Raw genomic sequence first — 23,106 nt, forward strand, 5'->3', positions numbered from 1 at the left:
TAAAGCTAAATGCTGCATCAAGTGTAAATTTGACCATATCTGCAACAGAAAAATCATTCTCTTTCCTGTCACTGATATCTCTGTTAAACCATATGCTTACTAGCACAATAACACTCTGCATATCCAGCTCTGCTTGTCAGTAAGTAACAAAAAAAAGCTAAGTGCTATTAAATAACAGAAAAAGCACATTGTTTATTTCAAGACATATTGTGATTAATTGCTATTCAATTTTGTCTAATGGCATGCTGCTTCACAGAAGAAGGGACAATTGTCTGATGTTGTGTGATGATTGCTGTGCCTGGTCAACCAGAAAATGAAGGAGAGACACTTCATTACAAGGATAAGAAATGAGGAAAGAATGGGACTTGAGTAATAAAATTCATGTTTTCCATTAGCCTGATTGGTGTAGGAATGCACAGGCACCGCCTTCCCATTGAGCCATTGGCTGACTGTGCTTTTCACTTGCTGGGCTACAGAGGCACCTGCAGCCCAGGTGCTGCTCTGGGTCCTGGACAGAGAGGCTTTCAGTGTAGGAGAACCACTAAAAGGGTTACTAGATGTGGGCTGAAGACCTTTGTAGGAAACCATTCCTATGCTCTATTTTTTGCAGTCGACTTCTCAGTTGCCGTGGTCTGTATTTGATATATGTTGAGGAAATATTCGATTTTAGATTTGTACTACCCTTAGCCTTTCTATATTTATTTCTATTTTTTTTGTGTTATGTAACCATGTTCTACTTCTGACACGCCCATATTGACCTTTCTCAACACTAAATGTATGCTTTCTTTATATATATATATATATATATATATATATATATATATATATATATATATATATATATATATATATATATATATATATGCATTTCTTGCCTCAGGATGGTTTGTCGTTTGAGCAGAGATATTTCCAGTCATTTGAAGAAACAGCTTTAAGGTATTTAAGATTTTGTTACAGAGGATTCCAGAAATACAGCCAGGATGAAGAAACCCACATTCTTTGCTGTCCATCTCCATTCTGCTCTGCAGCCATTCTGTGCTTTTCTATCCTTGTACAAGCAATTTTTTATTGCTTCTCTTTGAATGGGGAAAACTGGGAACTGACTTCAGAAGGTATATCCAGTTGAACAATCATATGGACAGGTGTGATAAAAATACATCCAGCATTGTTTAATGAGTAACACCCCATATCGTGTATTATGTTAACTTTTTCCCACATTATATCCCCAGAGATCTACAGATCCAGTGTCCATGATGTTGGCTGGATTTGCTGTCAGAAACAACAGAAAGAGGATATTATCTTTGCCTCCCCAGTCCTGCTGTTAGCTTTAGTGTGTGTAATGACTTGAAACATCTTGTTCATACACTTATCAACTGTAAACTGCTGCTTACTTGAAATTATATAAAGTTATATGTATTTAAAATTTTTTTTACTTAAATAGTTTGGCTTAGTCAGTTTTTGTTTAGTCTCCAGTGTGGCACTGCCTTCAGTCAAAATGATGTCCTCTGTGGCTACGCTCCAATCACTAAGATGGATGGTTCAGGGACTGAATGGCGCTTGCAGCAGGTGTGCAAATTTGTTGTTGTGTTGTCTGTTTGTACAGAAACAAATGTTACTTGGACCCGGATCATAATGGTGCTAGGATTGTCAAGCAAATCCCTGAAAACAAAATTAAACAGACATTTAGGTCAGCCACACTCACATTCTGGAAATCATGGACCTCCAGGACCTCATCACTGCCTTTACCCACTCTGAAGATCTCCAGACGTTTGGCAGGGTCTATCTCCATCATGCTATCTATCTCCACACCATCAAGCATAGCTTTGTAGTCATGGTCGTACACCTAAAATAACAAAACAAAACAAAACAAAACAAGAACAACACATTCTTCAGTTCTAAATTATTAAGATAAATTATTCATTATTTCTGGAAAAGTTGGGATCATTTAGTCCCCATGTAAACAGGGGCTCTATTGTAAAGAATAATAGTATTTTACTATGATACGATACATATTTATCATTGCTCAGCCATTGTTATTCCTGCAGTCATTGTAATTTAAATCCAACACCAAAATGGTGAGAGGCAGCACTCATCAATTTTTAAAGATGGATAATACTACACCAACATGGAGAACTGAACTTAAAAGGTGTAAATTTTGGCTAAGCTCCCCTACATCAAAAAGCTTTGGGAAGAAGGTGCATTCATCAGCATATTCAAAACATGCATGGCAGGATGTCTGCAGCAAGCCCAACCTCGGTATGGTCTTTGTTGATAGCTGGGTAGAGCTGTGGGTTTGGTGCCGTTGCCATAGCTTACAGCAGTGCTCTCTTTTCACTGCTTATGTTAGCTGCTCTTGGCCACACAGCACCTTTCTGATTTTCCTGGCTACAGAACTGCTTTCTACCCACCAGCCATAAACAAACAAACAAACAAACAAACAAAAACAAAAATAAATAAATAAAACAACAAAATAACTGTAGTTAAATGTTTTTCTAAGATTATGCTAAAGATAGCTATATCAAAAATAAATAGCCTCTGTCTAAGAACTAATCTGTTAATTAGCACTAATTACTAATCTGTAATTAGTCTCTTTTCCTTTTTTAAAATTTACCTGCACTTTGCTTTAAAAAAAAACTGCACTCTTGGCGACCAACAATTTGCCAAAATGCCCCCGCAATGTTTTCCTGTCCACAAAAAGATTAAAACAAAGTCCTCATGTATGCCCAGATCACCCACCCCACTCTCTCTCTCTCTCTCTCTCTCTCTCTCTCTCTCTCTCTCTCTCTCTCTCTCTCACACACACACACACACACACACATACGTGCACACAATTTATATGTGATTGTTTTTCATCTATAATATTCTGAACAGGAAAATTAATATTCATTAACATGATGGCCCGATCAGAGCAAAAAGTCTTGGCAAATCAAACAGAATGAGGATAAATTCAAATGTTGCAAAATAGCCTCAAATTTTAAGCCATTAGACATGGTTAATGTAGTATATTTGTGTGATAATTGGGTAATATTATGGTTTCCAGTGCCCTGAAACAATTTTGTATAATTAAGGTAGACTGTGAATATAATGTTTATTTCTGTTAACATATTCTTGGAAGTATACAAACAAAAAACAGGCTTATATTAAAGGCTTGATGAAAAGAAATGATCAGTTTTGATCCCGTTTTCTGTGATGTGGATCATGGACAGAATGTGAGTACTATGTCCACGAATTCATCTTACAGCATCTGCACATGTTTGAATAACTAAAGTGAAGTGAGAATTTCATCTATAAGCTCAAATTCCATTACCAAAAAAATCCCTAAAATATTAAACATTAAACAAATGAAAAGCTGTTGCCAAGGCTACAAAGTGACAGCTGTGGATATGGAACATGAAAATAAAAAAAATGAAAATGCCATTATTTATCATTTGCATGGTTTCCAGAGCTTCCACTACTGCATGGGAGTGTTTTGCATCTCTAATCTCAACAGAGACAGGAGAAGAGGAGGTGCAGAACACAAGGTTAGTCTTAGTTTGACACCTCCAGGGAACACGGAGAATGTTTAATAATTAAGAAGAAGCAGAAAAAAGGAAAAAAAAAATCCAATCTTCCAAAGAAAACTGTTAAATACTTGCAGCGGAGTAATTGTAACTCATTACTACCCACCTCTGCTAACTGGCCTGTTAGGAACATTATTAATGCATTCATCCTGCTAGAGGGCTAGTGTATGACTTACAATTGAGTGAAAGCCTGTTAAAGCTCCTTGTGTTTCTCTTGTTCTGCTCTTCAATCTCTCTTCCACGTTGGCCTTCTGCTATATTTGAGTGGTCTCTGTGAGCTCCAGGTAACCAAGGAGGGTGCTGGATTAGTCTTTCATCACAGCTTTCCACTCTACCTCAGTAGCCTTAATGCAAGCTGAAGGAGCCTGATACTGTAGAGCAGTACGGATAATGAAGTTTAATTAGCCTTCCCTGTGCTGGGAGCTGAGAGACTCGTGAAGGGCTGCAGTTCAAGGCAAACAACTAGGAGACATTTATTCATTAACGCTCGCGAATGCGACCGTCATGGAGATACCTTGAGTAACGTATTGATTTGTGCGCGGCCATGTTTGCTGTTTAAATATCAGAGGCTCACCAGTCCTAGCTAGTGTTCTGTGCCTGACAAGGCTGAATAAGCCACAGTCTTGTCATTTACAACATGCATGCACACTGACAAAAGCTGCCATCTGCTAGCAGAAGGGTCTGGCAAATCAGCAGTATTGCACACAATGTTAAAGCTTTGAATTCGATTTGTAAATTTATGTAAGTGGTTTGCACCAAGGGTATTATATAAATAAAACATGCACATCAGAGTAGAATTATTGATATTGTTTCATCAGTATCATACATTCTTCTGTGTGCCATATGCTTTTGGAATACCATGGTTCACAAAAGGTGCTTTTGCAGTCTGCTCAAAAGAGTTTCACTGGACAAAGCAAATGTAATATTGTGCTCCATTGAGAACACAAGAATGTGCAGGAAAGTTCCTTCTCTGGATAAGATGTGCTGCTAAGATCCTTTCCTCTTCCATGACTAGACCATGAGCTCCGCATTCCTGGCAAAATCATCATCTGCATAAAGGAAGAACTGGTACTTCAATTCTGTTTTGAAGACGAGGTAGCTACAGGCATCATTCCGTCCTCAAACTCCATTGTAAACTCGAATTATCTAGCCAATGAGTTTCCTATTGAAGCTCCATGGCTTTGATACTGACAATGAAACATGCTAGGAAACATATGGAAACACTCGCGGACAATCTTTTGTTTACTTCTTTTCATCCTTGGGCTGTCTGATCTCCGAGGTAGGCCTTGTATGCCACACCTGAATGCTGTCAGCACCCACTCCAGCATGAAGTGAATTAATGACAGGCAAGCAGGCCAATGAAGCCTGAGGTGTCTTACATCATGCACCCTGCAGGTTCCCTGAGGACTACTGGTAAAGGTCACGGGATGCTGTCACAGGTGAATGGAGGCAAGAGCCTTGTGTGCTCATGACAGCGTGCATCCCGCTCGTCCTGCAGGGCCTTGAGATACAGGAGGCCGTCAGAGCTGAACACGAAGTCTGTCATTCAGGAATGACACAGTGGCCAAACTTGTGTTCCCTCGCTGATAAAAAACCTGAGAAAGACCAGTGTCAGGCCGTCAGGGCCCAAATGGACTGGGGCAAGTTGTTCTGTGCTTGGTTGTATGCACTGCTGCAGAAGGTTGTTAAAAAAAAACAAAAAAACAGAGGCAACAAACTTTGTGCAATCTGTGTTTGGTGTGTGTAGAGTAGTGTTAGTGTTTCACAGGATTTGTGCTTTATCTACACCTAAAACACCTGAATCAACACATTGACTAATTAGAAAGTTGGGGAAAGGATACAATCAGAGTGCATAAAAAATCCAGGTCCAGGGTTGGGAAACTCCTACATGGGGAGCCAGTATGCATGCACAGTTTATATCCTTTCAGCGTGGCTGCACTTTTCCATAGATTTGTTGTTCTGTGTATAGTAACTCATATAATATATATATATATATATATATATATATATATATATATATATATATATATATATATATATATATATATATATATTAGGATTTCAAATGCATCTAATACTGAAATCTATTTTACATATTAGAGAATGTTGATTTTTGTTTGGTTTTTTTTGGATGTTAGAAATGTCCCAAAAGCTGTAGGAGGTAAAGTGAATTTTTCAGCCTGCATTCACTGGCAGTGAGCCACTGGAAACTTCTTTTCGCCGAGTATCTTCAGGGTGTACTGGGTCCCTCTCCTCTTTCTTCTTGCCTACCACTAGCTCCCTTCACTCCTGCAAACTGCCATTTAACTACTGTGCACATGCCCGGTCTCCTGAGCAGAGGAAACGTCTCCCTTGGGCACAGCTCTGAAATGTTACGTGATGTTTTTACAGCTTCTCCTTTTCCTTCATTTATTTATTTTCTTTTTGGCTAATGCAAGGAGTAGCATATCTTTCCTAGATATTAATAATTACCATAGGGACGATATTCACAAAACTCCCACAACCGTATTTATCATTTTTACAGTCTTACCACAGTTTCTACTTTTATCAGAAAATTAAAGATGCTCTAAATTGAAAAGTGCAGTCTGTCTTGAATCTTTTTGACTTCTTTAAACACTCAAATAGAAGGCAAGCAGTGAAAGGAGAAACAGAAGTGGATGAACTTTAATGAAAACAAAGCAGCGTTTAGCCTCTGAAATATGAGAAAGACAGAAAAAAAAAAAAAAAAAAAACCCCAGCAAAGATCACTGTTACGCAGCTACAGACATATTGCTGTAAACACAGAGAGGCTCTTGGGAAATAACTTCTCCAGATCCGCTGCAGACAGCAACACAGATGGCATCCACTTGCACTCAGTGCATGTCAAAGTCCAGCAAGCCGGCTACTGTGTAGGTATTGTACTGGGAATTTAACTCTGTCACTTGTCACAAGTTTCTATATGGAAAGATAAGAGATGACAGCCTCCTCTTTGATAAGAGCTTCATTATGGTCAGTGTTGGTTCTTTTTTCTTTTTCTTTCACTGAGTGAAGCAGGTTTTTGGGACTGATGGTTCAGCTGTACTTTTTATATCTCCCCAGGAAAGCAGGCAAGTGCCCTGTGAATTTATTGCTGTTGAGGACACAAAGGCAAATGTATATATTTTTTAGTTCAGAGACAAAGGCATTATGATGACTGTCATCCTGCATGTTAAGGTCAATGGGGCGTGAATGTTTTCAAGGCTGCCATACACATTTAGTCGAACATCTGGATGTCCCAATGAAGACACGCAGCTGCTTCTGGACAGAGGTCTGCTTCAAAAATGGCAAAATGGTGGTGACCAGATAATAGACAGCACCATCAACCGTTGGTTATATTCCTTTACGATCTTTTGGAGAATGTATTGTCTCTGTCAGTTTTTAGTTAGGTGTTTTTAAAATGCTTTCAGTGTAGGTAGGTCCACATTTGTCTGTATTTTAGGCCTTTTACATTTGTAACTCAGCTACAAAGCCAGATCACAGAGGTCTCATTTGTTAAAATAAACGAGAGACCAGAAATAAACATGCAATCCAAAAGCAATAGTTACTTCTAAAGTGATTATTGAAAGTATGCATCATAAAGAGGTATGCTTACTTTTTGTGGTATGTTTAATTGTGGATGTATCTGGACCTAGAAAGAAGGACAAAAATCTATCCTTTGTCCTCTTGTTTTCTTACATCCTTTTGTGTCCTAAAGGTTTCATAGTGCTGTCAAATGCAGTCAGTATTCCATTCAGAAAGGTTGAAAAAGTCAGAGAGAGAGAGAGAGAGAGAGAGAGAGAAAGAGAGAGAGAGAGAGAGAGAGAGGGAGAGGGAGAGAGGGAGAGGGAGACAGCCATGTATACTAAACTAGCAACAACAGTATAGTCAGCAATAAAAGGGAGACAGAATACTCATCGACTGGTGTTCCTCATCTGGCCCTTTCACAGAGAAGCTTTTACAGCGATGACAGATCTTTAAACGTAATATTATGAGCTTGGCATAACATTTTTCACAAAGTAGCAGTGCATGTCTTTAAACTTGAAATAGACTTAGCACTTCTCTCTCCCAGTAGAAATTAATAACAGCCAGCTTACTAACAAGTATTCTTGAGCCGTAATGTCTACGGAGGGCTAACATTTATAGAAAGAATAAAGTCCTTGACTTCCTGTGGAAATCTATAATTGCAGGGTGTTTCATGGGAATTAAAAAAAAAAAGCATTTGAGGGGCACAATCTTGTCGCTCTATATTTACACTTTCCAAATGAGCATTCCTTCTCAGGTTGAGTACTGTGGGCTCCCTGGATGTCAACTTCACTTCCCCATTCCCGCCTGAGAGTGAAGGCAGCGTAATGACCCACTTTCTCTCTTCGGCTCCCCAGCGAGACCCGGCCACCTTGCTCTGGTCGCTCAGCACTCACAGTTGCTTTTAATTTGCTGTAGCGCATTGGTCGCGTTCTTTGCTGCCCACGCATACATGACTAATCACGCCACTTCAAACAACTTGAACCCTCACTGGTGATAAATCACCTCGATCTGAACTACTGTGTGCGTAATAGAGCTATATTCAGGAGGGGGTAGGGAGTCGGCACAGTATTGTTAGGCAGAGCTGGGATTGGTTCACGTCCTTCTAAAACATTGCTTGCTTTTATGATCAGTGTTAAAATTGTCATTATATTTGCCCCACACTCTGCTGGGACAATGGTTTTGAATAGTGAGTTAGCTAGCTGAGTTAGGCCTTCCTGATCTAATTCATTGTTTGAGGAAGCATTGATCTAAGTACAAGCAAAGTGATAAAGGTGCGGCAACAGATAAGCTCTATCCTAAATTTCAAAGACTATTTGGGCTAATGCCACAGTCTTTGTTGGATGAGTTGTAACTATTTCTATTTACCTTCGAACTGCAATTACAGACCACTTCTTCTCAGACCATCGAGCAAACCATAAAAAGACAGGACAAAGGGTCTGTTTCAAGAGACTGTATGGTGAAACACTCTGTGGTGTTAGTTGACTATTGTAATTGATGCCACTGTGCTTTAGGGGTGGGGGTTGGGGTGGATGTGTAGTTTATAAAAAAATGGAAAAGGTAACAAAGAGTATTTTCTTTCCACCTCATTTTCTCTCAAGCACTCGTGACCCTCTCTTTCTCGTTCTCTCTCTTCCTTTCCCTCAATGCCCCCACTCTCAAGTATGAGTGACTGATACCCATAAAGAAGACACAATGGATTCTGTCACTGATTGTTCATGTGAATTGGTTTGCAGTATGAATACAGGCCAATCTTCTATCATGAAAGGGCAGGGGGAGTTGCATGAAATATTCATCAAAGGCCTCTCCTAAGACTCTGGCACACTCTGCTGAGTCTCTATGAATGTGAAACAGATTTTACATGGTCAAATATTGAGCTAAACACCCATTCAACAGCTGGGTTTTGAGCCAGCTACCCACAAGGACAGTCACCTCTACTGTAGGCAGAAAGGACACTGTGGCTCTGATTGGTTCTCAGCCTCACCATGTGTTAATAAATCGACCAAGTGTGCTCAGTACCCCAGCGGCAAAGTGGCATTTAGAAACAGCTTGTGAGAGCAGAAAGGACCCGGCTTTCAGTCTTCTAGATACACATGATAATTTGGTTGAACAGCATTAGCTGCTAATGAGGATAGAAATAGTCCTTTGCTGGATTAAAGAAAAAAAACAACAACAACAGCAAGAACAACAACAACAACAACAAAAATAATTATTTATTTCCATCATGAAGTACTCATTGAAGTCTAGAAAGTACACTTCAGTAACAGCTGTTTTAGTATGGGGTTTACTTATTCACTGTATCAAAACAATAGCTACTAGAGCTTTGTTTTTAACAAAACATTTTCAAAACATTTGGCTACCTTTCTATTAAAGTAAAAAGGAGTTTATATTAATCTGATGTTAAAATTTATAATCAATTTTTGAGATGAGCTACAATTCAGAAAGATGTCAACCTATATAAAGTACACGGTATAAAGTACCGTAGGTCATAATTTTGCATAATTCGGAAAACCAGGAGCCTCAGAAGCTCCCACATCTCAACTAAGGTTAATGTTTATGATTGCACTGGCAGAAAGACATTGGGAAAAAAGGAATTTATACATCAAGGAGAACGTTTCTGCTGACAAGAAAAAAAAATACAAAGCCTTTTCTCTAGCTTGCCAAAAAGAACATGGCTGAACTTCAAAAGCTCTGTTCGTGAATCAAAAACCAGAAAGCGTGTGGTGAAATGGCCTCTGTCACATGGATACCTGAAATCTGCATTCAGTAGGAATGATATATGAACCATCTATAGAAGAAGGACTGTGGTTTGAGAATATCAGTGCTTTTTAGTATTTTCTCTAATGTGTCCCTGGAGGAGCAGTCCAAAGTTCCTTCACAGCCATATGACAAGCTCATACTGGAGAAAATATTAGTTCACATTACTTGATGGCACAGTATTGTATCATTACTTATACAATACTCCAGACTAAATCAGATAAACAGTCATGAACATTAAGGCAGGTAAGTTCAGAACTCCTGTAGACTCTAAGGTGAAATAATGTTTTGTTTATAGGTTATTCTAGCCCTTAAAGTACATACTCATTTTCAGTGTTCAGGGAAATGTAAAATATTGCATGACTTTATTTAATGCTTGGTTTTAGAGTTACAGATAGTTTGAGAATTATTCAATTATTCTTAGTTATAACAGCATCTCCCATATTTAAGGATTAGCTCAGTGTGACAGTTTACCCCAACATAGACATGTCTGACAGTGAAGTAGAAATGTTTCCATGTGGAGTGAGCCACTGAAGAGTGGAGAGGAACTGGAGTGAACCACTGAAGAGTGAAGAGGAACTAGAGTGAAATGTTGAAGAGTGGAGAGGAACTGGAGTGAAATGTTGAAGAGTTGAGAGGAACTGGAGTGAACAGTTGAAGAGTGGAGAGGAACTGGAGTGAAATGTTGAAGAGTTGAGAGGAACTGGAGTGAACCACTGAAGAGTTGAGAGGAACTGGAGTGAAATGTTGAAGAGTGGAGAGGAGCTGGAGTGAAATGTTGAAGAGTGGAGAGGAACTGGAGTGAAATGTTGAAGAGTGGAGAGGAACTGGAGTGAACAGTTGAAGAGTGGAGAGGAACTGGAGTGAACCACTGAAGAGTTGAGAGGAACTGGAGTGAACAGTTGAAGAGTGGAGAGGAACTGGAGTGAACAGTTGAAGAGTTGAGAGGAACTGGAGTGAACAGTTGAAGAGTTGAGAGGAACTGGAGTGAAATGTTGAAGAGTGGAGAGGAACTGGAGTGAAATGTTGAAGAGTGGAGAGGAGCTGGAGTGAAATGTTGAAGAGTGGAGAGGAACTGGAGTGAACAGTTGAAGAGTGGAGAGGAACTGGAGTGAACCACTGAAGAGTTGAGAGGAACTGGAGTGAAATGTTGAAGAGTGGAGAGGAGCTGGAGTGAACAGTTGAAGAGTGGAGAGGAACTGGAGTGAACAGTTGAAGAGTGGAGAGGAACTGGAGTGAAATGTTGAAGAGTGGAGAGGAACTGGAGTGAAATGTTGAAGAGTTGAGAGGAACTGGAGTGAACAGTTGAAGAGTGGAGAGGAACTGGAGTGAACAGTTGAAGAGTGGAGAGGAGCTGGAGTGAAATGTTGAAGAGTGGAGAGGAGCTGGAGTGAAATGTTGAAGAGTGGAGAGGAGATGGAGTGAAATGTTGAAGAGTGGAGAGGAGCTGGAGTGAAATGTTGAAGAGTGGAGAGGAGCTGGAGTGAAATGTTGAAGAGTGGAGAGGAGCTGGAGTGAAATGTTGAAGAGTGGAGAGGAGCTGGAGTGAAATGTTGAAGAGTGGAGAGGAGCCAGGGCAAACCAGTGAGGAGTTGCCACAGATGGAAGTTTAACGCTTGAAGCAAGTTACGGATGCAAGGGCTGCAGAAACCCATCGCTACCCATAACGTTCAACTGAGCGTGGAGCAGTAAAGTAATGCGCAGTGTTTTTCTGGTAGGTAAATTGCAAGATATACAGGCATTCTGTTCTTTGTCACTGTTTCACTATAAAATGCAGTTAATGGCACAACTGTCACATCACTATGTATATTAAAATTTCTAAAAGCTTTTTGCATTCTCGAAATTATGCCCTGTGAAAACCTGCTGGAGGTTTTCTTGTGCCGTCTGTAACATTAAAGCCAAACATTGATAAATAAACACTATAAAATGATTTTCAATTACCCTGAATGCAGAAAAAACAGTTTTTATATGTTTAAATCTGGGAATGCAAGACAGCTCTATAGAGTAAGAGAAATTACCATATGCTGGTTTCCTGTTTTCAGGGGTGATGAACAGAGGACGGCTTGCCAAGACCTCCAGCAGACACCCACCGAGCTCTGAAAGAAAATGTGCTAGACGATATGCTGCCTGTGGGTCATGCAACCTTCTGGCTATGCAAAATTACATCACGGCTGTAGCCCACAAAACAACGGGAATTTCTGGTAGTTTTCTTAAGCTGTGAATAAATCCTCTTTATTAAAGGGATCTTTTTTCATTATTGGAATTTGCAGCAACTGAGCCACAAAGCCTTTGCTTTATTTGGGTATACTTGCTTTGTACTGGTATTTCAGTCCCTTGACTATTTCACTATTGACTCTCTAATTCTGTTGTTGTCAGTTCTTTTATGTCATGCAGAGAGAAGTCGGCCTTGTGCTCAGTAGATTGTATCAACACAAAATGTTCTAATCTCAAAGATCAGCTTGAAGTTAACAGATACAAAATGTTGTAATCCTTTGGCGTGCACGTGGCTACATGATGTCTTCTGTCTCTGACTATAGCTGTGAATAGGCATGTTAGTGGAACTACATTAAATAAAAGGACCCAATCATGACATGTATGAAGCACTTTCCCACACAGTCATTAGGTCTCACTTCTCTGCTATAATATTTCACCCCCCCCCCCCCCCCAGTAATCCTGAAATGTCTTGTCCAATTATTAACTGCTCAAGAGTTTCAAACTGTGTCCTAAAAATAAGTTAATACTCACAGCCAGGCTTTTGAAAACTGCATTCAAATGTAATCTTGATGTGAGCAATGCATCTGTGTTTACAGCAATTAGCAGCACTGTCTGAAGGCTTTTTAACTGACTTTCTTAAAAGCAAAATTGACATGATTTTGCTGCCTGCAGTCAATGTGTCTATAAGCCGACTGCAAAATTATAGACCCAGGTTGAGCGAGGGAGAATAAACATACGATGTTTACTCTCCTTACAGATGCTGGTTGTGTTATTAGCAGATAAATGAACTCTATTCTGTGGCGATCATGATTTCATATTCAAGCAGTGGGTTCAAAATATCTACAATGTCATTTATACATTCAATGGACCTCATTTTCATCTTCTCCCATGCACCTGAAAGCTGAAGAGAGAAGAATAAGCCCTTATTTGAAAGTATGAAAAAGAGTAATAAGTGTGTTTATTTCTTTATATTATCCATGAAATAAATTAATGTCAATATTCACATAGTTCCTTTCAAAGTTTTAAAAATAAGGTTTTTAAATGTTAAAGTTTAAAACAAAGGTAGCCCCCAATCTTCCCATTAAATTAACAGATACATTGATGATCTAATTCCATATTAAGGTGTTTGATTTAGCATGATAGTCATTTAGAAGAGGAAATTGGTGGTTTCTTCCTATTTCTAGCGTTTTAGGTTTAAAGATGCAGGTTTAAAAATCCCCTTTAAGTAACAAGCTTTTTGTCACCCTCTTTTAAACATACAAATGAATAACATACAAAACATTTACAGGATGATTAAAAAAAATAACAGACAAAGATAAAGGCTTTAGGTAAGCGTTGTAAAATGCAGTAATTATTATGATTAGTAAATCTGCTTTGTAGATATTGTTGATAATTTATATTGTTGATTAATGTAATTCTGCATTCACAAACAGCCTTGTATATCATTTTCATTATGGCGTATTAATGTCATGCGAGATCAGAAACTCATGGTATGCTTAATAATTCAGTGTATTGCACTGAGGGTATGACATTGTCAGATAGTTTCATTCAATGTATTACAAAAGTACTGGAACAGTGGTTGAAAATTTCATATTTGTTTTTGTTCTTGTTGGTGTGTGGTGTAATTGTTGATGGCTGTTGTTTGTTAACCTGATATAGTGAAGCCCTACTGGCTTTGTCTTGGCCTTTCCTGGGGCAAGGCTAGGACTGTTACTGATATTGGACGCGAGACCACATTGTTTTCATTTATTGCAAAGGTCAATTACACATGATATGTGGCTGAAAACTGCAGATATCACACCGCATTCAAGATCAGGCGAAGGACACTAGCTGACTTAGCGAAGTAAAAATTCAGTTGGCGTAGTGGCTTGTTGCAGGATTGATCTTTACCTTGACGTATTACAATACCTGCTCCTTAATGTATGAAAGACTGTGGGTCTACTATAAATGATTGCCTCATAAGTGGTATATAGTTATTCTGGAGGTCTTTGTCAGTGAGATTACTGGGATGAAAGAGAGGTTAGCTGTGTAATGTTCTATTTATACAAGGATCTAAAAACTATCTTCTAAGACGATGACATTGTTTTTCCCAAAAGCTGTCATGTCATGTTTTGAGCTGTCAAGCCAATGCTATTACATCTTTGGTTTTTTTGCTGTTAATTTTCTTGTTACAAATCGTGCACTACAATTTTCAAGTCACGGATTTCAAAAGACAAATCAAAAATGGGTGCTTGAATTCAAATGCAGGTCAAAAACTTGATTTGCTTTTCACTGTGGAAAAATAAAAACAAAGCAGCTTCTCCTGGGAGATGTGTTTAATATTTCAACACCAAATACAGCGATATCCCCCAAGGTGCATTAACACTGGCCGATGAACTGAACTGCACCTGCCAGGTGAAGGGAACACTGGCGTACTACATTTGATAAGCTCAACCACAATGTTTAGCTGAGTGAAGCCTTCCTGCTACATTCTAACAATTCGTTTCCAACATATACGGAAACAATTCATATGTGATTATATAGTCAGAATGGGACATTTCCGCCCCTGCCCAGGCTGTTCTGCTCTTTCATTTTATAAACGGTAAATTGTTTGCTCAACACATAGCATATCTTAATCACAACTTCAGATGTTTAATTCAAGATAAAATGGGAAAGTTGTTTACTTTGTGAGATAGCGTGTGGAGCTGCCAGAATGCAGAAATCTACTCCTGCGCCATAAGAGTCTGAGAGGACTTTTCAAGAGGACCAGCACTCAGGCCAGTGAGCAAGAATGAAACAGGATGTGAAGGCTCAATCAGACTGTAAATTGCACAATATATGGGACGAGAGCCACTTGGAAACTTCACAGGAGGAAAGAGGAAAAGGCGACTGGACTGCAGAGCGTTTGCTCGGTGTGCTAGCCAAATGGAACGCATTTTTCACAGAAAAGATAAGAATAATTTGAAGCACCTTTTTGCTTTAGCTCCAAATTTTACAGATGCTTATGCCCCTGCCACAAATGGCTTGGTCAAAAGAATGTCTGATGTGTTAACAGTACCTTGTATAGTTTGCTATTAAAATTTAATAGAGATTGTTACTGTAGCATAGCCAGCAACTGTCAAATGCTAACAGAGCTTGGATGGGGGACACTAATAAATATTCAAAGCCATCTTAATCAAAGTTCAAGTTTGCTGTCAGTGGTGCACGTCTAGCACGTATGAAACGGCCTTCCCACGGAAATGCAATCATGCAACATCAACAGCTGCATCAGGGTCCCAGCTGGATGGACCCAACCCGACCCGGTCTTCCCACTCTCTCTCACCTTGTCCCAGTTGGTTCTCCGCAGGCGCAGGTTGGAATGCTCCACTCAGTCTGGGGGAGCACCGTCTCCCCGTATGTGTGGAAACGTGGACGCGGACGCCGCACTAAATGGATAAACGAGCCTGACGGGGTAAATTGGGGAAGATTTCAGACTGAAGGCAGCCCATCCCTGGAGGCAGCGCCTAAGGCAGCTGCTCTGCTAGGCTAGCCTGCTCCATTACTGTAATTATTCTCCCTAAAGACTACACAGAAACATCCCCGTCAACAAAGAAAAGCAGAAGGAAAAAAAAGTTGTTCTATTTTGGGATCACTCGTACAACTGTAGCTACACGGTGCAGAGGACAGATGAATTACCTCCATCTTGTTGTCCCAGAGTTAAAGTACTTTCCCCCTTATTGTGTAGTGGGAAACAACAGGCAGAGGGGTGGACAAAAGGCCAGTTTCGGGACACGGTCAGTAAATAAAGTGACCGGTGAGGGCTGCTCTATGCGCTGCATCTGCCACTGCGGCTGAAGAGCAGGTGCTAGCGGGGTGTTCATTAAGCAGCACATCACGACCCTGAAGGCCTTTAGAGGTGGATGGGGGCACATTGTGAGAGGCTGCCTTGTGGCCAGGGCATGGCGACAAGATGAGTGAGGCAATTTCGGCCTGAATAATGGAGGACATCTCCTAAGCCTGACGCTCGTATGTGGCAGAGCCAATTTCACAGCACAGCTCCAGCACCCGTACATGTGATCTATTGGAAGTGTCGGCTAATACTATAGCAGTCAGTATGGCACTCACTGGAGGTTCAGATAAGGTAGCTTGAGCGAAGATTGCTGTTCAGGCTGCATGTGTGGTTCTGGTGCTTTGACAGCCTTGGTAACTCTCATGGTCATATTTGAAAGTTTTTTCAGTGTATTTGGAAACATCATATTTGATTTAATTAGGCAAGAGCACATGATAAATGCACACTAAACACATTAATAATAATTAGGTGAAAAGAACAGCTGTTAAATTATTTGTGGTTTCAGGTTTAATTCATGGTTATTTTAAAAGGAGAGAATATTTCCAGTTGAAGTCTGAGATCAATAATTACAAAACAATAAAAACATACACTACCCCCTCCCCCCAACACACACACACACACACACACACACACACACACACACACACACACACACACACATTCATCCAGATTGGCAAACTAGAAAATATCATTGTGATGACATATTCGGTGAGTCAAAAAGTCAGCTTTTAGCAAGGGATTTTGAAGTAATTCATTATCGTCCCCCAACTCCGCCCCCATATGCTTCATACACACCCACTGACAGGGTAAGTGATGGGAAACTCTTCCCCGGACCTCTGTAACAACATATGTTTGCAAGTAATTAAAAGAAGTTCCCAAGTGACTTGCACGTCATATGGAAATACAATACGCCAAACAAATGTCCTTTTTATGGCTGCTTATGCCTGCTGCAGTGTAAACGAACAGGCACTGTCCTGCACCACTGATGTATTGACATCTAATTATTTTGTCAGGAACTACACATCTCAGGATCTGAGAAATAAATGATGAGGCCTTACAGGACAATATAGGGCCGGTGATAAATGTCTGTCATGTACAAATAATTTCTATAGAGGAGGTGAGACCTTTGAAATGTGACAAGGTCCTTAAAATATTCACTTTCAGGGCTACAGAGATGTCCGATGCAGAGGCGGTTCAGATTTCACTGTAGGCGTCAGCATGCACAACCTACTGAGAACACAACTCATGAAATAAACACACACATGCACACTCACATGCATGCACACGCACGCACACACACGCACACACACACACACACACACACACACACACACACACACACACACACAGTGATATTGCTTGCGAGGTTTCTTTGCAACTTGTGTCAGTGCTGTTGAACAGATGCTCTCCCTCAGTCAGGCCTATGATCAGGCTTTAAAGTGCCATTACATTGCTTACTGCTTGTAATAGGGAACTGGCCCAGCAGACCCCATTAGTGCAAGAGTAGAAGCCCTCATATTAGATCTCCATGACCCAGCCAGCATCATTAAGCACTCCATATACCCTCAGAGAGTTAGCATGCTTTATGCAGGCACAAAACGATGGCTCGTTACAGTGAGCTATTTCACACAGGACTCCAGAACTTGCCCGTGAGCAGGAGACTATGCCGATGCACTATTTGGTTATCCTACGGAATTTATATTTAGTAACAAAAGTCCGCCATAAAGTCACTATTTAATATAGAATATTGTACATAGAGAATCTGAGAATATCTTTCTCTGCCATCAAACGAGCAGGAGCAACAGCTGTTTACTAAATGTTTACTTAAAATGCTTATTAACAGCGTACCACATTGGTTAGTATCACAATGTTTTTTTCTGACCTTCTTCCTGGCAACATTACTCATACAAAGATTATTCAACCAATTCTCCAAAACAGTGAATATTTCCACACCAGCCATTTCCACTGGAAAACCATTAATGCCGAATAATGAAACCTGATGAGAGATGAGTAGACTTACCTTCGCAGGGCTTGGGTTCCAAATGTATCTCAGTCCAAAAATGCAGAGAGCCAACACCAGGAACACCAGGCCCAGAATCAGGGCACCACGTTGGTAACTCCGGGATTGAAGGTTTTTCTCCTTTCCCAGCTCAACCTAGCAAAAGACCGAAAAAAAAAATCTGATATCGACACTTATCCTGAGGAACATGCATCATCATCGCATTAAAGAAAGCATGAAACTGACTCTTCTTTATTGATTCAGTTATATAAAGGAGGAATAATATAAAACAATAACATTTTAAGCCATAAAGGACAATATTAGAACAAATATATAGAACAATAATATTTAGAAGCTATGGGCACTGGATGTATAGTGCAGTGTGATGGAGCAAAGCTGAGAATGAAATGATAATCACATGGGCAATTTAAATTCTTCCAAAATGGCACAAAAGGTCACATTTATTAAAATGGTCCCAAATTAAAAGTTCGCCTGTTGGACTTAATTCCCCAGGCTTAAGGCCACAAATTAATAAAGGGGAGCTTTTGTTCCAACAGAGTTCCATGAGGGAGAGAGGAAAAGCTCTCACAGTGGGGTGCTCTTGGATCTCTGAGGACACGGTCAATCAGAATTATGAGATATAGGGTTGAACAAGCTTCAATTAGGGATGTCTCTTGCTGAAAGAAGAGCTTATAACATTCTCAGGGAATCTCCTAAAGAAAGGGAAGAAAACTAATGACAACTGCTGCTATATTTTATCTCACAGGGTGAGATAGAAAAGCACACTCTGGGAGGTGTTTTCCCCTTGAATGTATGGGTTCCACACATTATTCTTGACTACCAGGCACTACATAATAAACTGGTACAAATGCCCATTCATTATAATTTGTTGGGGTATGGAGATTGAAAGTGAAAGTTTCATAACATTGTAACCTTTTTAAAAACCAAAAAAGACATTTTAAGAGAACTTAATTTATTGTTAACAGGAAATGGATATATATTTTTTCCTTTATGGAAGTGTTCTTACTATGATTTCCTGGTAGAAACACAGAGGCATTATAATTTCTAAAGGCAAGCGTTGCGAAACAGAAGGTCAAATAATCAGAGGGGACCTGCATTCCTCTGAAGAAGAATTTTTCCCTGCATGGAGAAAAAATGTAGCCAGAATCAGTGCAGTAATCCAGAAGTTGCATAAGCACTGGAAACTTGACTAGAGGACAAAGTTCCATCCAATCCAAATATAAATGGGCCTGCAGACTTACAGGCAACTGTCAGCGAAACGGTATTAAACGGGTTTTAGGCTGAGCACGAACAAGGCAACTGGGCTGCCGCACGGCTGGGGATAGTGCAGAAGAGGCCTGGGGCCCCCTGCTGCCCAGAGAAAGACGGAGAGACGCTGTAAAAGAAAAGACAAGACAGGGAGAGAGAGAAGAGAAAAAGAGGAAAAAAATACACACACAGGTGGCTTGTGGTGGGGGGCAGAGCTATAAGAGAGCGCTTGCTTTTGCCTGGCATTGGAAAGATAAGAGTTTTTCCCTTTTTTAACTTGGTAGCATAGCACTGAAAATTACGCTGAGCATTGCAGTTTGTATTTGTCATTTGGCAAATGTATTTTTACATGTATTTTTGAAAAAGAACAGATTATTGAATAGAATCTGATTTTAAGAAATACCAGAAAGTAACTGCATTCCGCATGCAATCAAATAAAAATAATATTCTATGAATTTAATAACTGAGTTCATAGTAGTAAAATACCAGTAACATGCAAATTTATAGCTATTCACTAACAGAAAACCCTAGTGCACAACAAAAATATAAAGAAAATGCACTGAAGAAAAACAAAACGAACAGCAATGTTAGGTTTAGCTGGTGATCTAATATTATAAGACTAAATTATTAAATCATTTTTGTTGATTTTCACCAAATCAAATAAAATATGTATACAAAAACCTCTCTCCTGATATTCGTTTAGCATTTTTCATAAATTTACTTATACAGGAAATGTACTTATACATGAAAAATTTTGTTGACACACTGTTCGATGCTACATATATTAAGATACTCATATACTCTTAATACAACTAGGTTTATCATTAAAATCAGCTGTACTAGAAATAATGATAGGACTCACATCATTACAGAGTGCCTGCTGCCTGATGGATGGAGGGTTCTTTTCCATGGCGCCGCTAATAGTAGTGGAGATCTCTAGAAAGCCTCGGCCACGCAGTGCAGAGTTCTGTCTGTCTGAGAGGAAAAAGTCATTCCACTGGTAACGTAGGGGAACCCTTGATAAGGAGGGTTGGGTTTTCAGATGAAATTAGTTTAACACTTGTGATTCTCCTTGTATGCAAAGCAGAGTGCCATCTGCTTTTGAGTGTCATCTGCTCTTGGATATCATTGAAGTGAGTTAAAGCACAAAGTGATATGTACAGACACTCTCTACTGTTATTTCTCACTACCAAAGATGGTTCATATTTCTGAGTGAGAAAGCAGATCCAGAAGTCTGGCCTATAAATACAACTTGCATCATGAGAATAGCGGCTACCTACTCGCTGTACTACAAACATAAAGGAAATAAAGTCAAAACACTACACGCCATTCTTAGATCTTCAGCAGGACAGGTCTAGCTTTCTGACCAGCCAGAAATCCAGTTCAACTTCTCTGATTCCCTTCCTTCTGTGTTTTTGCAATCACCTTTTAAACCACAGTCAATTAACTCCAGGCCTTGCCAATACTTTTTAATCTAGTATTATAAAGGAATGGCTTTGACAAGTTGAGAGAACATTGTTTAATTGCATTGTTCTTCTCCAAACAAACAAACAAACAAAAAACCCAAACCAAAACAAACAAACAAAAAAAAACCCCAAACACATTCTCCCCAAGAGAGGTAGAACAAATTAGAACACTTTTTTTTTTGTCAATTTAAAATGAAAAGATTTAATGCGATGAAATAATTTAATAATAAGTATAAGCATAAAATATCCTTCCTCTGTATCAACATTGCATTCTGGCAGGACCATATTTTCTAGAGACAAACAGCTTGCAGGTTCTGTAGTTGCCATGCAGCTGCTCCTCCAGAAATGCTTAAGTGGCAGGCGACACACAAACTGATGACACTTGGCCAACAGGTCTCTACCAAAAAATAAATTAGGCCTATTTTCACAGCCTGTAAACAGGGCCACAAGTTTGCTATACACGGTGATAAAATCCTAAATCAAAACAACTCAGTTTTAGCCAATATGACATTTTCCCCCCACATTTCCAAAAGCTGACATGAGAGCATATTTGAGCATGAGCATGCTGGAGCTGTAGGGATGGTCCCGGAAAGCCCAGTGTTCATCCAGCTGTGGATTACGTTTTTTGTCATGAGTGACATATTTAATAATTATTCAGTGGTATAGTCAGAATTATTATCATTATTGTTATAATTCTTATAATGATTTTTATAAGTATATATTCAGAGTACAGGTTTATTTATTTTATTTACTTAATTCTCTATCTCTCTAGAAAATGACTGAGTGTTTTAAAAACTAAAAAAGTGACAAAAAGTGACAAAAAGTGACAAGTAATGTGCATGAAAATTGGCACAAGGTGTGAATGTGGGAAACGTGTTCACTGAGCTATACCTCTGAAGGCAGTGATGGGAGGCTGTATGTAATGACTACTAGCAGATATATTTATAACCTATAGCCTACGTTATAAGGCACTTTGGCAGTGAAGGTGCCCTAAATAGTTTTGGATTGAAAATATAAAATGGAAACCTGAATTCACCAAGGGTCGTATTCTCACTTGAGCTTTGCAGTAAATCGCAGTCTTGCATAGATTGGCAATTGACCTCAATAGAAGATAGCAGAGAGATTTGAGGCACATGTTCATATTTTCCGTCATTAATGGATAGTTTTCCAGACATGTTTTAATCATGAAATAAATGCACAATTGGTACATTTCCAAGCTCTATGAGGAAACAGTGGAAATATTAATCTTGTGGTAGTAGAATTGTAATTGTTATGCTAAACAGAATCTAAATTCTCATAAAGCCTATAATCCTTTTGACATTCATATGACTCTTGTTAAAATCATAATGAATCATTTAGATCTGTGGGAAGAACTGACTCAATAATAGTGTAATGCAAATAGAGAGAGCTTCGAGAGCCCCTCCCAGGGTGGAGGAAATGTTTTCACTCCCAAGAAACAAAAGTATACGCAACTTTTCAGAGCGGAGGGAGCACTCTCTCAGACAAGGCCGATGACAACAGCAAGGCCAGTGTAAACAGAAACGGAAGGACAAAGATACAAAACTTAAAAAAATCAACAGCACTAACCATAAATGGTTCATTTATTGAAAGTCTGCTAATGTATTTCCAGCACAGGGAATCTCTATTCTGGAGCGATGACCCCAATGTTCCTTGTGCTAAAGGGGCTCCAGAAATAGCAGCCCAAAACTTATCCTTAGGGTGCTTTAATTGTGAGATCCAGGTACATACTCACTGCATGTTTAAAATGCTTCTGACACTATGCACACATAATGTAAAATATCATCTCACCCCCACATGCACATGCATAAACAAATTTTGCTTTCTTTTTTCTCCTCTTATGTAAACAGGTCCCTATTTGCACATAGAAAAGGCCTCGTTCTCTTGAGTCTCTCATCTAAGACAATAACCTTCTCTCCTTGAGTTCTCTTTTCTACTGCCAAGGTTTTCTGAGTCAAAGATCACACTGAGATGCCCACGCAAGCATTCTGCCAATGGAGACCAGTACAATATCCTTGTATCTCTGGGGACCAGCCCTTGTTTCATCTGGTCACGTATGGAGGACAAAGAAAAGGGTAAGAGATGAAGCACACATTGCATTCACAGGTGAACTCATTATCCTCTGAATACATGTTAGTTATGAAACTACATAAAAGAAGGCAATACATTCATGTCAAGGGCTAATTTACAGAGATAAGCTTTTGGCCTTTCTTTTAGTCTACAGGCACATGTTTCTTTCCTGTATATTTTTTTTCAATATGAATTGAGAGATGTTTCACATCACTGGGCTCTTGCCAATAAAATTATACCAGAATAATGAAAGTATTTAAAAAAATATCTTTAAAATATTATATACAGCATGAGCCAGAGCATGAAATAAAGCAGATGTTGGTTATAAGGTACAAAACCACACTTGAACTGCACACAATATGAACGCATTTTGGTACTGTCGCAGATAAAAAAAACCCAAAAACCATCAATTGCCGCAGCGTAGAT

At 39.4% G+C, this 23,106-nt stretch overlaps 1 protein-coding gene and 1 long non-coding RNA gene across 2 annotated transcripts in view; one reads left to right on the forward strand and one right to left on the reverse strand.

Annotated features, from left to right (window-relative positions):
* Nucleotides 1–20,142, reverse strand: part of tnmd (tenomodulin) — a 34,341-nt gene extending 14,199 nt beyond the window's left edge. Inside the window, exons 1-3 of the mRNA XM_035532419.1 lie at nt 19,989–20,142; nt 17,879–18,013; nt 1,703–1,843 (exon numbers count right to left, since the gene is read on the reverse strand). Of these exons, the coding sequence (XP_035388312.1) occupies nt 1,703–1,843; nt 17,879–18,013; nt 19,989–20,036 (324 nt within the window). The 5' untranslated portion in view covers nt 20,037–20,142. The remainder of the gene's footprint in view (nt 1–1,702; nt 1,844–17,878; nt 18,014–19,988) is intronic.
* Nucleotides 6,384–7,116, forward strand: LOC118242307. The gene is made up of 2 exons (XR_004776752.1): nt 6,384–6,548; nt 6,639–7,116. It is a non-coding gene; the product is annotated as an uncharacterized LOC118242307 (long non-coding RNA).
* Nucleotides 20,143–23,106: the final 2,964 nt, after the last annotated feature.

The sequence above is a fragment of the Electrophorus electricus genome, chromosome 12 (assembly GCF_013358815.1).
Source record: "Electrophorus electricus isolate fEleEle1 chromosome 12, fEleEle1.pri, whole genome shotgun sequence".
In the NCBI taxonomy this organism is placed as follows: domain Eukaryota; kingdom Metazoa; phylum Chordata; class Actinopteri; order Gymnotiformes; family Gymnotidae; genus Electrophorus; species Electrophorus electricus.